The 15906-nt window shown below is 45.7% G+C and overlaps 2 protein-coding genes across 2 annotated transcripts in view; both read right to left on the reverse strand.

Annotated features, from left to right (window-relative positions):
• Positions 1 to 15906, reverse strand: part of LOC135057146 (oocyte zinc finger protein XlCOF6-like) — a gene marked incomplete at its 5' end in the record, with an annotated part of 352699 nt that overhangs the window by 36457 nt on the left and 300336 nt on the right. The window lies entirely within an intron of this gene.
• The window catches only part of LOC135054688 (gastrula zinc finger protein XlCGF53.1-like), a 159523-nt gene that overhangs the window by 28862 nt on the left and 114755 nt on the right, over positions 1 to 15906 (reverse strand). The window contains exon 2 of the mRNA XM_063957952.1: positions 882 to 1025. Within this exon, the coding sequence (XP_063814022.1) occupies positions 882 to 959 (78 nt within the window). The 5' untranslated portion in view covers positions 960 to 1025. The remainder of the gene's footprint in view (positions 1 to 881; positions 1026 to 15906) is intronic.

Below are 15906 nucleotides of genomic sequence, written 5' to 3' on the forward strand. Positions count from 1 at the left end.
ATAAGTGATGTCACTGTGACACTCCCAGATCCCCTCACCTCCCCAGTCATGTCCCTGTATTATTACTATAGATATAAGTGATGTCACTGTGACACTCCCAGATTCCCTCATCTCCCTGTATTATTATTATAGATATACGTGATGTCACTGTGACACTCCCAGGTCCCCTCACCTCCCCAGTCATGTCCCTATATTATTACTATAGATATAGATCTGTGACGCTCCCAGATCCCCCTCACCTTCCCAGTCACGTCCCTGTATTATTACTATTGATATAAGTGATGTCACTGTGACACTCCCAGATCCCCTCACCTCCCCAGTCATGTCCCTGTATTATAACTATAGATATAAGTGATGTCACTGTGACACTCCCAGATCCCCCTCACCTTCCGTCACATCCCTGTATTATTACTATTTATATAAGTGATGTCACTGTGAAACTCCCAGATCCCCTCACCTCCCCAGTCATGTCCCTGTATTATTACTATAGATATAATTGATGTCACTGTGACACTCCCAGATCCCCTCACCTCCCCAGTCATGTCCCTGTATTATTACTATTGATAAAAGTGATGTCACTGTGACGCTCCCAGATACCCCTCACCTTCCCAGTCACGTCCCTGTATTATTACTATTGATAAAAGTGATGTCACTGTGACGCTCCCAGATACCCCCCTCACCTTCCCAGTCATGTCCCTGTATTATTACTATACATATAAGTGATGTCACTGTGACACTCCCAGATCCCCTCACCTCCCCAGTCATGTCCCTGTATTATTACTATAAATATACGTGATGTCACTCTGACACTCCCAGATCCCCTCACCACCCCAGTCATGTCTCTGTAGTATTACTACAGATATGAGTGATGGGAATGTCACCTCTCCAGTCAGCAGGTAGATGATCTCCAGGGTGAGATTTATTATCGCCTCGCTTGTGTGACTCTGATTCTTGTCCATCCTCAATTACACAGTGATTTATGCAGGACACATGAGATCATGTGACTTTTCCCATAGCTCAATTGCCTAAAAATAAATATATATAAGATAATAGTGTACATGCAGCTTTTGCAAATATAAAACACTTATTGACCATTGACGCCTCCGTTTGTTCTCCAGCCACAGTGCTGGGGGGCACCTTTTAACAGCTTCAAGCCTGGCACATATACCCCCATGTGCCCACCCAGCATTACACCTCATACACACAGTCCTGGGCATACTTTATACAGCTTCATGCCTAGCACATATAATAACAACAGGACACACAGGCTGCTCCCCCTGTACAATAATAATACTACAGGACACCACAGGCTGCTACTCCTGCATAATAATAATACAGGACACCACAGGCTGCTCCTCCTGTATAATAATAATAAAAGGACACCACAGGCCTGCTCCCCCTGTATAATAATAGGACACTACAAGCTGCTCCCTCTGTATAATAACAATAACAACAGGACACCACAGGCTGCTCCTCCTGTATAATAATAATATGTCACTGTGACACGGCCAAATCCCCTCACCTCCCCAGTCATGCCCCTGTATTATTACTATAGATATAAGTGATGTCACTGTGATGCTCCCAGATCGCCTCACCTCCCCAGTCATGTCGCTGTATTATTACTGTAGATATAAGTGATGTCACTGTGACGCTCCCAGATCCCCTCACCTCCCCAGTCATGTTGCAATATTATTACTATAGATATAAGTGATGTCACAGTGACACTCCCAGATCCCCTCACCTCCCCAGTCCTGTCCCTGTATTATTACTATAGCTAAAAGTGATGTCACTGTGATGCTCCCAGAACCCCTCACCTCCCGTCATGCCCCTGTATTATTACTATAGGTATAAGTAATGTCACTGTGACACTCCCAGATCCCCTCACCTCCCCAGTCATGTCCCTGTATTATTACTATAGATATAAGTGATGTCACTGTGACACTTCCAGATCCCCTCACCTCCCCAGTCATGTCCCTGTATAATTACTATAGATATAAGTGATGTCACTGTGACACTCCCAGATCCCCTCACCTCCCCAGTCATGTCTCTGTAGTATTACTACAGATATGAGTGATGGGAATGTCACCTCTCCAGTCAGCAGGTAGATGATCTCCAGGGTGAGGTTTATTATCTCCTCGCTTGTGTGACTCTGATCCTTGTCCATCCTCAATTACACAGTGATTTATGCAGGACACATCAGATCATCATGTGACTTTTCCCATAGCTCAATTGCTTAAAAATAAATATATATATAAGATAACAGTGTACATGCAGCTTTTGCAAATATAAAACACTTATTGACCATTGACGCCTCTGCTTGTTCTCCAGCCGCAGTGCTGGGGGGCACCTTTTAACAGCTTCAAGCCTGGCACATATACCCCCATGTGACCACCCAGCATTACACCTCATACACACAGTCCTTGGCATACCTTATACAGCTTCATGCCCAGCACATATAATAACAGGACACCACAGGCTGCTCCCCCTGTATAATAATAATAATACAGGACACCACAGGCTACTCCTCCTGTATAAAAGTAATACAGGACACCATAGGCTACTTCCCCTGTATTATAATAATAATAATAATAATAATAGGATACTACAAGCTGCTCCCCCTGTATAATAACAACAACGACAACAACAGGACACCACAGGCTGATCCCCCTGTATAATAATAATAATATTATTAAACAGGGGGAGCAGCCTGTGGTGTTCTGTTATTATTATTATTATTATATAGATAGAGCAGCCTGTGGTGTCCTGTTATTATTATTATTATAATACAAGTGGAGCTGCCTGTGGTGTCCTGTTATTATTATTAAACACAGGGAGCAGCCTGTAGTGTCTTGTTGTTGTTGTTATAATTTTGTATTATACAGGGACAGCAGCCTGTGGTGTTCTGTTATTGTTGTTATTATTATTATTATTATTATTATACAGGGGGAGCAGCCTGTGGTGTCCTGTTATTATTATTATACAGGGGGAGCAGCCTGTGGTGTCCTGTTGTTGTTATTATTATTATTATACAGGGGAGCAGCCTGTAATGTCCTGTTGTTGTTGTTATTATTATTATACAAGTGGAGCAGCCTGTAGTGTCTTGTTGTTGTTGTTATTATTTTTATTATACAGGGGCAGCAGCCTGTGGTGTTGTGTTATTGTTGTTAGTATTATTATTATACAGGGGGAGCAGCCTATGGTGTCGTTTAGAGATGAGCGGGTTCGGTTTCTCTGAATCCGAACCCGCCCGAACTTCATGTTTTTTTTCACGGGTCCGAGCGACTCGGATCTTCCCGCCTTGCTCGGTTAACCCGAGCGCGCCCGAACGTCATCATGACGCTGTCGGATTCTCGCGAGGCTCGGATTCTATCGCGAGACTCGGATTCTATATAAGGAGCCGCGCGTCGCCGCCATTTTCACACGTGCATTGAGATTGATAGGGAGAGGACGTGGCTGGCGTCCTCTCCATTTAGATTATAAGAGAGAGAGATTTACTGGAGCTTAGGACTAGGAGGAGTACTGTAGAAGTGTAGAGAGTGCAGAGAGTTTACTAGTGAGTGACCACCAGACAGTGCAGTTTATTTAATATATCCGTTCTCTGCCTGAAAAAAGCGATACACACAGTGACTCAGTCACATACCATATCTGTGTGCACTGCTCAGGCTCAGCCCAGTGTGCTGCATCATCTATATATATTATATATCTGTCTGACTGCTCAGCTCACACAGCTTATAATTGTGGGGGAGACTGGGGAGCACTGCAGTGCCAGTTATAGGTTATAGCAGGAGCCAGGAGTACATAATATTATATAGTGAGTGACCACCAGACAGTGCAGTTTATTTAATATATCCGTTCTCTGCCTGAAAAAAGCGATACACACAGTGACTCAGTCACATACCATATCTGTGTGCACTGCTCAGGCTCAGCCCAGTGTGCTGCATCATCTATATATATTATATATCTGTCTGACTGCTCAGCTCACACAGCTTATAATTGTGGGGGAGACTGGGGAGCACTGCAGTGCCAGTTATAGGTTATAGCAGGAGCCAGGAGTACATAATATTATATTAAAATTAAACAGTGCACACTTTTGCTGCAGGAGTGCCACTGCCAGTGTGACTGACCAGTGACCTGACCACACTGACCACCAGTATAGTTAGTAGTATACTTATATTGTGATTGCCTGAAAAAGTTAAACACTCGTCGTGTGACTTCACTTGTGTGTTGTTGTTTTTTTTTATTCTATAAAAATAAAACTCATTCTGCTGACAGACAGTGTCCAGCAGGTCCGTCATTATATAATATATAATATATACCTGTCCGGCTGCAGTAGTGATATATATATATTTTTTATATCATTTATCATCCAGTCGCAGCAGACACAGTACGGTAGTTCACGGCTGTGGCTACCTCTGTGTTTGCACTCGGCAGGCAGTCCATCCATAATTGTATACCACCTAACCGTGGTTTTTTTTTCTTCTTTATACATACATACTACTACGACATCTCTTTATCAACCAGTCTATATTAGCAGCAGACACAGTACAGTACGGTAGTTCACGGCTGTGGCTACCTCTGTGTCTGCACTCGGCAGGCAGTCCGTCCATAATTGTATACCACCTAACCGTGGTTTTTTTTTCTTTCTTCTTTATACATACATAGTTACATAGACATCTCTTTATCAACCAGTCTATATTAGCAGCAGACACAGTACAGTACGGTAGTTCACGGCTGTGGCTACCTCTGTGTCTGCACTCGGCAGGCAGTCCGTCCATAATTGTATACCACCTAACCGTGGTTTTTTTTTCTTTCTTCTTTATACATACATAGTTACTACGACATCTCTTTATCAACCAGTCTATATTAGCAGCAGACACAGTACAGTACGGTAGTTCACGGCTGTGGCTACCTCTGTGTCTGCACTCGGCAGGCAGTCCGTCCATAATTGTATACCACCTAACCGTGGTTTTTTTTTCTTTCTTCTTTATACATACATACTACTACGACATCTCTTTATCAACCAGTCTATATTATTAGCAGCAGACACAGTACAGTACGGTAGTTCACGGCTGTGGCTACCTCTGTGTCTGCACTCGGCAGGCAGTCCGTCCATAATTGTATACCACCTAACCGTGGTTTTTTTTTCTTTCTTCTTTATACATACATACTACTACGACATCTCTTTATCAACCAGTCTATATTATTAGCAGCAGACACAGTACAGTACGGTAGTTCACGGCTGTGGCTACCTCTGTGTCTGCACTCGGCAGGCAGTCCGTCCATAATTGTATACCACCTAACCGTGGTTTTTTTTTTCTTTCTTCTTTATACATACATAGTTACATAGACATCTCTTTATCAACCAGTCTATATTAGCAGCAGACACAGTACAGTACGGTAGTTCACGGCTGTGGCTACCTCTGTGTCTGCACTCGGCAGGCAGTCCATAATTGTATACTAGTATCCATCTCCATTGTTTACCTGAGGTGCCTTTTAGTTGTGCCTATTAAAATATGGAGAACAAAAATGTTGAGGTTCCAAAATTAGGGAAAGATCAAGATCCACTTCCACCTCGTGCTGAAGCTGCTGCCACTAGTCATGGCCGAGACGATGAAATGCCAGCAACGTCGTCTGCCAAGGCCGATGCCCAATGTCATAGTACAGAGCATGTCAAATCCAAAACACCAAATATCAGTAAAAAAAGGACTCCAAAACCTAAAATAAAATTGTCGGAGGAGAAGCGTAAACTTGCCAATATGCCATTTACCACACGGAGTGGCAAGGAACGGCTGAGGCCCTGGCCTATGTTCATGGCTAGTGGTTCAGCTTCACATGAGGATGGAAGCACTCAGCCTCTCGCTAGAAAACTGAAAAGACTCAAGCTGGCAAAAGCACCGCAAAGAACTGTGCGTTCTTCGAAATCCCAAATCCACAAGGAGAGTCCAATTGTGTCGGTTGCGATGCCTGACCTTCCCAACACTGGACGTGAAGAGCATGCGCCTTCCACCATTTGCACGCCCCCTGCAAGTGCTGGAAGGAGCACCCGCAGTCCAGTTCCTGATAGTCAGATTGAAGATGAAGATGTTGAAGTACACCAGGATGAGGAGGATATGGGTGTTGCTGGCGCTGGGGAGGAAATTGACCAGGAGGATTCTGATGGTGAGGTGGTTTGTTTAAGTCAGGCACCCGGGGAGACACCTGTTGTCCGTGGGAGGAATATGGCCGTTGACATGCCTGGTGAAAATACCAAAAAAATCAGCTCTTCAGTGTGGAGGTATTTCAACAGAAAAGCGGACAACAGGTGTCAAGCCGTGTGTTGCCTTTGTCAAGCTGTAATAAGTAGGGGTAAGGACGTTAACCACCTCGGAACATCCTCCCTTATACGTCACCTGCAGCGCATTCATAATAAGTCAGTGACAAGTTCAAAAACTTTGGGCGACAGCGGAAGCAGTCCACTGACCAGTAAATCCCTTCCTCTTGTAACCAAGCTCACGCAAACCACCCCACCAACTCCCTCAGTGTCAATTTCCTCCTTCCCCAGGAATGCCAATAGTCCTGCAGGCCATGTCACTGGCAATTCTGACGAGTCCTCTCCTGCCTGGGATTCCTCCAATGCATCCTTGCGTGTAACGCCTACTGCTGCTGGCGCTGCTGTTGTTGCTGCTGGGAGTCGATGGTCATCCCAGAGGGGAAGTCGTAAGCCCACTTGTACTACTTCCAGTAAGCAATTGACTGTCCAACAGTCCTTTGCGAGGAAGATGAAATATCACAGCAGTCATCCTGCTGCAAAGCGGATAACTGAGGCCTTGACAACTATGTTGGTGTTAGACGTGCGTCCGGTATCCGCCGTTAGTTCACAGGGAACTAGACAATTTATTGAGGCAGTGTGCCCCTGTTACCAAATACCATCTAGGTTCCACTTCTGTAGGCAGGCGATACCGAGAATGTACACGGACGTCAGAAAAAGACTCACCAGTGTCCTAAAAAATGCAGTTGTACCCAATGTCCACTTAACCACGGACATGTGGACAAGTGGAGCAGGGCAGGGTCAGGACTATATGACTGTGACAGCCCACTGGGTAGATGTATGGACTCCCGCCGCAGGAACAGCAGCGGCGGCACCAGTAGCAGCATCTCGCAAACGCCAACTCTTTCCTAGGCAGGCTACGCTTTGTATCACCGCTTTCCAGAATACGCACACAGCTGAAAACCTCTTACGGCAACTGAGGAAGATCATCGCGGAATGGCTTACCCCAATTGGACTCTCCTGTGGATTTGTGGCATCGGACAACGCCAGCAATATTGTGTGTGCATTAAATATGGGCAAATTCCAGCACGTCCCATGTTTTGCACATACCTTGAATTTGGTGGTGCAGAATTTTTTAAAAAACGACAGGGGCGTGCAAGAGATGCTGTCGGTGGCCAGAAGAATTGCGGGACACTTTCGGCGTACAGGCACCATGTACAGAAGACTGGAGCACCACCAAAAACTACTGAACCTGCCCTGCCATCATCTGAAGCAAGAAGTGGTAACGAGGTGGAATTCAACCCTCTATATGCTTCAGAGGTTGGAGGAGCAGCAAAAGGCCATTCAAGCCTATACAATTGAGCACGATATAGTAGGTGGAATGCACCTGTCTCAAGCGCAGTGGAGAATGATTTCAACGTTGTGCAAGGTTCTGATGCCCTTGAACTTGCCACACGTGAAGTCAGTTCAGACACTGCCAGCCTGAGTCAGGTCATTCCCCTCATCAGGCTTTTGCAGAAGAAGCTGGAGACATTGAAGGAGGAGCTAACACGGAGCGATTCCGCTAGGCATGTGGGACTTGTGGATGGAGCCCTTAATTCGCTTAACAAGGATTCACGGGTGGTCAATCTGTTGAAATCAGAGCACTACATTTTGGCCACCGTGCTCGATCCTAGATTTAAAGCCTACCTTGGATCTCTCTTTCCGGCAGACACAAGTCTGCTGGGGTTGAAAGACCTGCTGGTGAGAAAATTGTCAAGTCAAGCGGAACGCGACCTGTCAACATCTCCTCCTTCACATTCTCCCGCAACTGGGGGTGCGAGGAAAAGGCTCAGAATTCCGAGCCCACCCGCTGGCGGTGATGCAGGGCAGTCTGGAGCGACTGCTGATGCTGACATCTGGTCCGGACTGAAGGACCTGACAACGATTACGGACATGTCGTCTACTGTCACTGCATATGATTCTCTCAACATTGATAGAATGGTGGAGGATTATATGAGTGACCGCATCCAAGTAGGCACGTCACACAGTCCGTACTTATACTGGCAGGAAAAAGAGGCAATTTGGAGGCCCTTGCACAAACTGGCTTTATTCTACCTAAGTTGCCCTCCCACAAGTGTGTACTCCGAAAGAGTGTTTAGTGCCGCCGCTCACCTTGTCAGCAATCGGCGTACGAGGTTACATCCAGAAAATGTGGAGAAGATGATGTTCATTAAAATGAATTATAATCAATTCCTCCGCGGAGACATTGACCAGCAGCAATTGCCTCCACAAAGTACACAGGGAGCTGAGATGGTGGATTCCAGTGGGGACGAATTGATAATCTGTGAGGAGGGGGATGTACACGGTGATATATCGGAGGGTGATGATGAGGTGGACATCTTGCCTCTGTAGAGCCAGTTTGTGCAAGGAGAGATTAATTGCTTCTTTTTTGGGGGGGGGTCCAAACCAACCCGTCATATCAGTCACAGTCGTGTGGCAGACCCTGTCACTGAAATGATGGGTTGGTTAAAGTGTGCATGTCCTGTTTTGTTTATACAACATAAGGGTGGGTGGGAGGGCCCAAGGACAATTCCATCTTGCACCTCTTTTTTCTTTTCTTTTTCTTTGCATCATGTGCTGATTGGGGAGGGTTTTTTGGAAGGGACATCCTGCGTGACACTGCAGTGCCACTCCTAAATGGGCCCGGTGTTTGTGTCGGCCACTAGGGTCGCTAATCTTACTCACACAGTCAGCTACCTCATTGCGCCTCTTTTTTTCTTTGCGTCATGTGCTGTTTGGGGAGGGTTTTTTGGAAGGGACATCCTGCGTGACACTGCAGTGCCACTCCTAGATGGGCCCGGTGTTTGTGTCGGCCACTAGGGTCGCTAATCTTACTCACACAGCTACCTCATTGCGCCTCTTTTTTTCTTTGCGTCATGTGCTGTTTGGGGAGGGTTTTTTGGAAGGGCCATCCTGCGTGACACTGCAGTGCCACTCCTAGATGGGCCCGGTGTTTGTGTCGGCCACTAGGGTCGCTAATCTTACTCACACAGCTACCTCATTGCGCCTCTTTTTTTCTTTGCGTTATGTGCTGTTTGGGGAGGGTTTTTTGGAAGGGACATCCTGCGTGACACTGCAGTGCCACTCCTAGATGGGCCCGGTGTTTGTGTCGGCCACTAGGGTCGCTTATCTTACTCACACAGCGACCTCGGTGCAAATTTTAGGACTAAAAATAATATTGTGAGGTATTCAGAATAGACTGAAAATGAGTGGAAATTATGGTTATTGAGGTTAATAATACTATGGGATCAAAATGACCCCCAAATTCTATGATTTAAGCTGTTTTTTAGGGTTTTTTGAAAAAAACACCCGAATCCAAAACACACCCGAATCCGACAAAAAAAATTCGGTGAGGTTTTGCCAAAACGCGTTCGAACCCAAAACACGGCCGCGGAACCGAACCCAAAACCAAAACCCGAAAAATTTCAGGCGCTCATCTCTAGTGTCGTTATTATTATTATACAGGGGAAGCAGCCTGTAGTGTCCTGTTATTATTATTATACAGGTGGAGGGGCCTGTTATTATTATTAAATAATTATATATACGGGGAGCAGCCTGTATTGTCTTATTATTATTATTATTATAATAATACAGGAGGAGCAGGCCTGTGGTGTCCTTTTATTACTATTATTGTAGTGTACTGTTATCATTATTATTATTAACAGGACACTACAGGCTGCTCTCCCTGTATAATAATAATATTATTATTAAACAGGGGGAGCAGCCTGTGGTGTTCTGTTATTATTATTATACAGGGGTAGCAGCCTGTGGTGTCCTGTTGTTGTTATTATTATTATTATTATTATAATACAAGTGGAGCTGCCTGTGGTGTCCTGTTATTATTATTAAACATAGGGAGCAGCCTGTAGTGTCTTGTTGTTGTTGTTATTATTTTTTTATTATACAGGGGCAGCAGCCTGTGGTGTTCTGTTATTGTTGTTGTTATTATTATTATACAAGGGGAGCAGCCTGTGGTGTCCTGTTGTTGTTGTTATTATTATTATTATTATTATTATTATTATACAGGGGAGCAGCCTGTGGTGTCCTGTTGTTGTTGTTATTATTATTATTATTATTATACAGGGGAGCAGCCTGTAATGTCCTGTTATTATTATTATTATTATTATACAAGTGGAGCAGCCTGTAGTGTCCTGTTGTTGTTGTTATTATTTTTATTATACAGGGGCAGCAGCCTGTGGTGTTGTGTTATTGTTGTTAGTATTATTATTATACAGGGGGAGCAGCCTGTGGTGTCCTGTTATTATTATTATACAGGGGAAGCAGCCTGTATTGTCTTATTATTATTATAATAATACAGGAGGAGCAGGCCTGTGGTGTCCTTTTATTACTATTATTGTAGTGTACTGTTATCATTATTTTTATTAACAGGACACTACAGGCTGCTCTCCCTGTATAATAATAATAATAATAATAATAATAATAATAATAATAATAATAATAAAAGGACACCACAGGCTGCTCCTCCTGTATAATATTATTATTATTATTAATAAGACAATACAGGCTGCTCCCCGTGTTTAATAATAATAACAGGACACCACAAGCCGCTCCACTTGTATAATAATAACAACAGGACACTATATTATGCTCTCCCTGTATAATAATAATAATAATAATAATAACAACAGGACACCACAGGCTGCTCCCCCTGTATAATAATAACAACAACAACAACAACAACAACAAGACAATACAGTCTGCTCCCCCTGTATATAATAATAATAATAATAATAATAATAATAATAAGAATTTACTTACCGATAATTCTATTTCTCGGAGTCCGTAGTGGATGCTGGGGTTCCTGAAAGGACCATGGGGAATAGCGGCTCCGCAGGAGACAGGGCACAAAAAGTAAAGCTTTAGGATCAGGTGGTGTGCACTGGCTCCTCCCCCTATGACCCTCCTCCAAGCCTCAGTTAGGTACTGTGCCCGGACGAGCGTACACAATAAGGAAGGATTTATGAATCCCGGGTAAGACTCATACCAGCCACACCGTACAACTTGTGATCTGAACCCAGTTAACAGCATGATAACAGAGGAGCCTCTGAAAAGATGGCTCACAACAATAATAACCCGATTTTTGTAACTATGTACAAGTATTGCAGATAATCCGCACTTGGGATGGGCGCCCAGCATCCACTACGGACTCCGAGAAATAGAATTATCGGTAAGTAAATTCTTATTTTCTCTATCGTCCTAGTGGATGCTGGGGTTCCTGAAAGGACCATGGGGATTATACCAAAGCTCCCAAACGGGCGGGAGAGTGCGGATGACTCTGCAGCACCGAATGAGAGAACTCCAGGTCCTCCTCAGCCAGGGTATCAAATTTGTAGAATTTAGCAAACGTGTTTGCCCCTGACCAAGTAGCTGCTCGGCAAAGTTGTAAAGCCGAGACCCCTCGGGCAGCCGCCCAAGATGAGCCCACTTTCCTTGTGGAATGGGCTTTTACTGATTTTGGCTGTGGCAATCCTGCCACAGAATGTGCAAGCTGAATTGTACTACAAATCCAACGAGCAATCGTCTGCTTAGAAGCAGGAGCACCCAGCTTGTTGGGTGCATACAGGATAAACAGCGAGTCAGATTTTCTGACTCCAGCCGTCCTGGAAACATATATTTTCAAGGCCCTGACAACGTCAAGCAACTTAGAGTCCTCTAAGTCCCTGGTAGCCGCAGGTACCACAATAGGTTGGTTCATGTGAAATGCAGAAACCACCTTAGGTAGAAATTGAGGACGAGTCCTCAATTCCGCCCTGTCAGAGTGAAAAATTAAGTAAGGGCTTTTATATGATAAAGCCGCCAATTCTGACACACGCCTGGCTGAAGCCAAGGCTAACAGCATCGACACCTTCCATGTGAGATATTTTAAGTCCACAGTGGAAAGTGGTTCAAACCAATGTGACTTTAGAAAACTCAACACCACATTGAGATCCCAAGGTGCCACTGGAGGCACAAAAGGAGGCTGTATGTGCAGGACCCCTTTTACAAATGTCTGAACTTCAGGTACTGAAGCCAGTTCTTCTGGAAGAAAATCGACAGGGCCGAAATTTGAACCTTAATGGACCCTAATTTTAGGCCCATAGACAGTCCTGTTTGCAGGAAATGAAGGAAACGACCCAGTTGAAATTCCTCTGTAGGGGCCTTCTTGGCCTCACACCACGCAACATATTTACGCCAAATGCGGTGATAATGTTTTGCGGTTACGTCCTTCCTGGCTTTGACCAGAGTAGGGATGACTTCTTCTGGAATGCCTTTTTTCCTCAGGATCCGGCGTTCAACCGCCATGCCGTCAAACGCAGCCGCGGTAAGTCTTGGAACAGACAAGGCTCCTGCAGTAGCAGGTCCTTTCTTAGAGGTAGAGGCCACGGTTCGTCCGTGAGCATCTCTTGAAGTTCCGGGTACCAAGTCCGTCTTGGCCAATCCGGAACCACGAGTATAGTTCTTACTCCTCTCCTTCTTATGATTCTCAGTACTTTTGGTATGAGAGGCAGAGGAGGGAACACATACACTGACTGGTACACCCACGGCGTTACCAGAGCGTCCACTGCTATTGTCTGAGGGTCCCTTGACCTGGCGCAATATCTGTCCAGTTTTTTGTTGAGGCGGGACGCCATCATGTCCACCTTTGGTTTTTCCCAACGGTTTACAATCAGGTGGAAGACTTCTGGGTGAAGTCCCCACTCTCCCGGGTGAAGGTCGTGTCTGCTGAGGAAGTCTGCTTCCCAGTTGTCCACTCCCGGAATGAATACTGCTGACAGTGCTATCACATGATTTTCCGCCCAGCGAAGAATCCTTGCAGCTTCTGCCATTGCCCTCCTGCTTCTCGTGCCGCCCTGTCTGTTGACGTGGGCGACTGACGTGATGTTGTCCGATTGGATCAACACCGCCTGACCCTGAAGCAGAGGTTTTGCTTGACTTAGGGCATTGTAAATGGCCCTTAGTTCCAGAATGTTTATATGAAGAGACGTTTCCAGGCTTGACCACAGGCCCTGGAAATTCCTTCCCTGTGTGACTGCTCCCCAGCCTCTCAGGCTGGCATCCGTGGTTACCAGGATCCAATCCTGAATGCCAAATCTGCGGCCCTCTAGTAGATGAGCACTCTGCAGCCACCACAGGAGAGACACCCTTGTCCTTGGCGACAGGGTTATCCGCTGATGCATCTGCAGATGCGATCCGGACCATTTGTCCAGTAGATCCCACTGAAATGTTCTTGCATGGAATCTTCCGAATGGAATCGCTTCGTAAGAAGCCACCATTTTCCCCAGGACCCTCGTGCACTGATGCACTGAGACCTGTCCTGGTTTTAGGAAGTTCCTGACTAGCTCGGATAACTCCCTGGCCTTCTCCTCCGGGAGAAACACCTTCTTCTGGACTGTGTCCAGAATCATTCCTAGGAACAGTAGACGTGTCGTTGGAATCAGCTGCGATTTTGGAATATTTAGAATCCACCCGTGCTGACGTAACACTACCTGAGATAGTGCTACTCCGACTTCTAACTGTTCCCTGGATCTTGCCCTTATCAGGAGATCGTCCAAGTAAGGGATAATTAAAATGTCTTTTCTTCTTAGAAGAATCATCATTTCGGCCATTACCTTGGTAAAGACCCGAGGTGCCGTGGACAATCCAAACGGCAGCGTCTGAAACTGATAATGACAGTTTTGTACTACAAACCTGAGGTACCCTTGGTGAGAAGGGTATATCGGGACGTGGAGATAAGCATCCTTGATGTCCAGAGACACCATATAGTCCCCTTCTTCCAGGTTTGCTATCACTGCTCTGAGTGACTCCATCTTGAATTTGAACCTTTTTATGTAAGTGTTCAAGGATTTCAGATTTAAAATTGGTCTCACCGAGCCGTCCGGCTTCGGTACCACAAACAGCGTGGAATAATACCCCTTTCCTTGTTGCAGGAGGGGTACCTTGATTATCACCTGCTGGGAATACAGCTTGTGAATGGCTGCCAAAACTGCCTCCCTGTCGGAGGGAGACTTTGGTAAAGCAGACTTCAGGAAACGATGAGGGGGAAACGCCTCGAATTCCAGTTTGTACCCCTGCGATACTACCTGTAGATTCCAGGGATCCACTTGCGAGTGAGCCCACTGCGCGTTGAAATTCTTGAGACGGGCCCCCACCATATCTGAGTCTGCTTGTAAAGCCCCAGCGTCATGCTGAAGACTTGGCAGAAGCAGGGGAGGGCTTCTGCTCCTGTGAAGCGGCTGCATGGTGCAGTCTTTTTCCTCTTCCTCTGCCCCGGGGCAGAAAAGAGTGGCCTTTTGCTCGCTTGTACTTATGGGAACGAAAGGACTGAGTTTGAAAAGACGGTGTCTTTTTCTGCTGATGTGGAGTGACCTGGGGTAAAAAGGTGGATTTTCCAGCCGTTGCCGTGGCCACCAGGTCCGATAGACCAGCCCCAAATAACTCCTCCCCTTTATACGGCAATACTTCCATGTGCCGTTTGGAATCCGCATCCCCTGACCACTGTCGCGTCCATAACGCTCTTCTGGCAGAGATGGACATAGCACTTATTCTTGATGCCAGGGTGCAAATATCCCTCTGTGCATCACGCATATATAGTAGTGCATCCTTTAAATGTTCTATAGTTAACAAAATATTGTCCCTATCCAGGGTATCAATATTCTCGGTCAGGGAATCCGACCATGCGACTCCAGCACTGCACATCCAGGCTGAGGCGATTGCTGGTCGCAGTATAACACCAGTATGTGTGTATATACTTTTTAGGATATTTTCCAGCCTTCTATCAGCTGGTTCTTTGAGGGTAGCCGTATCAGGAGACGGTAACGCTACTTGTTTTGATAAACGTGTGAGCGCCTTATCTACCCTAGGGGGTGTTTCCCAACGCGCCCTAACCTCTGGCGGGAAAGGATATAATGCTAATAATTTTTTAGAAATTAGCTGTTTTTTATCGGGGGAAACCCACGCTTTTTCACACACCTCATTTATTTCCTCTGACTCAGGAAAAAATATTGGTAGTTTTTTCTCTCCCCACATAATACCCTTCTATGTGGTACTTGTAGTGTCAGAAAGGTTCAATGCCTCTTTCATTGCCGTGATCATGTAACGTGTGGCCCTACTGGACATTACGTTTGTCTCGTCACCGTCGACACTAGACTCAGTATCTGTGTCAGGGTCTGTGTCGACCCACTGAGGTAACGGGCGTTTTAGCGCCCCTGACGGTGTCTGAGACGCCTGGACAGGCACTAATTGATTTGCCGGCTGTCTCATGTCGTCAACAGTTTTCTGCAAATTGCTGACATTATCACTTAATTGTTTAAATACAATCATCCAGTCAGGTGTCGACTCCCTAGGGGGTGACATCACCAACACAGGCAACTGCTCCGCCTCCACATAATTTTCCTCCTCATACATGTCGACACACGCGTACCGACACACAGCACACACACCGGGAATGCTCTGATAGAGGACAGGACCCCACTTAGCCCTTTGGAGAGACAGAGGGAGAGTCTGCCAGCACACACCCAGCGCTATATATATATATACAGGGATAACCTTATATAAGTGTTATTCCCTTATAGCTGCTGTTATTATCGTTATTTGCTGCCAAAAATGCCCCCCCTTCT

This window comes from Pseudophryne corroboree, chromosome 3 (assembly GCF_028390025.1).
Source record: "Pseudophryne corroboree isolate aPseCor3 chromosome 3, aPseCor3.hap2, whole genome shotgun sequence".
Lineage (NCBI taxonomy): Eukaryota > Metazoa > Chordata > Amphibia > Anura > Myobatrachidae > Pseudophryne > Pseudophryne corroboree.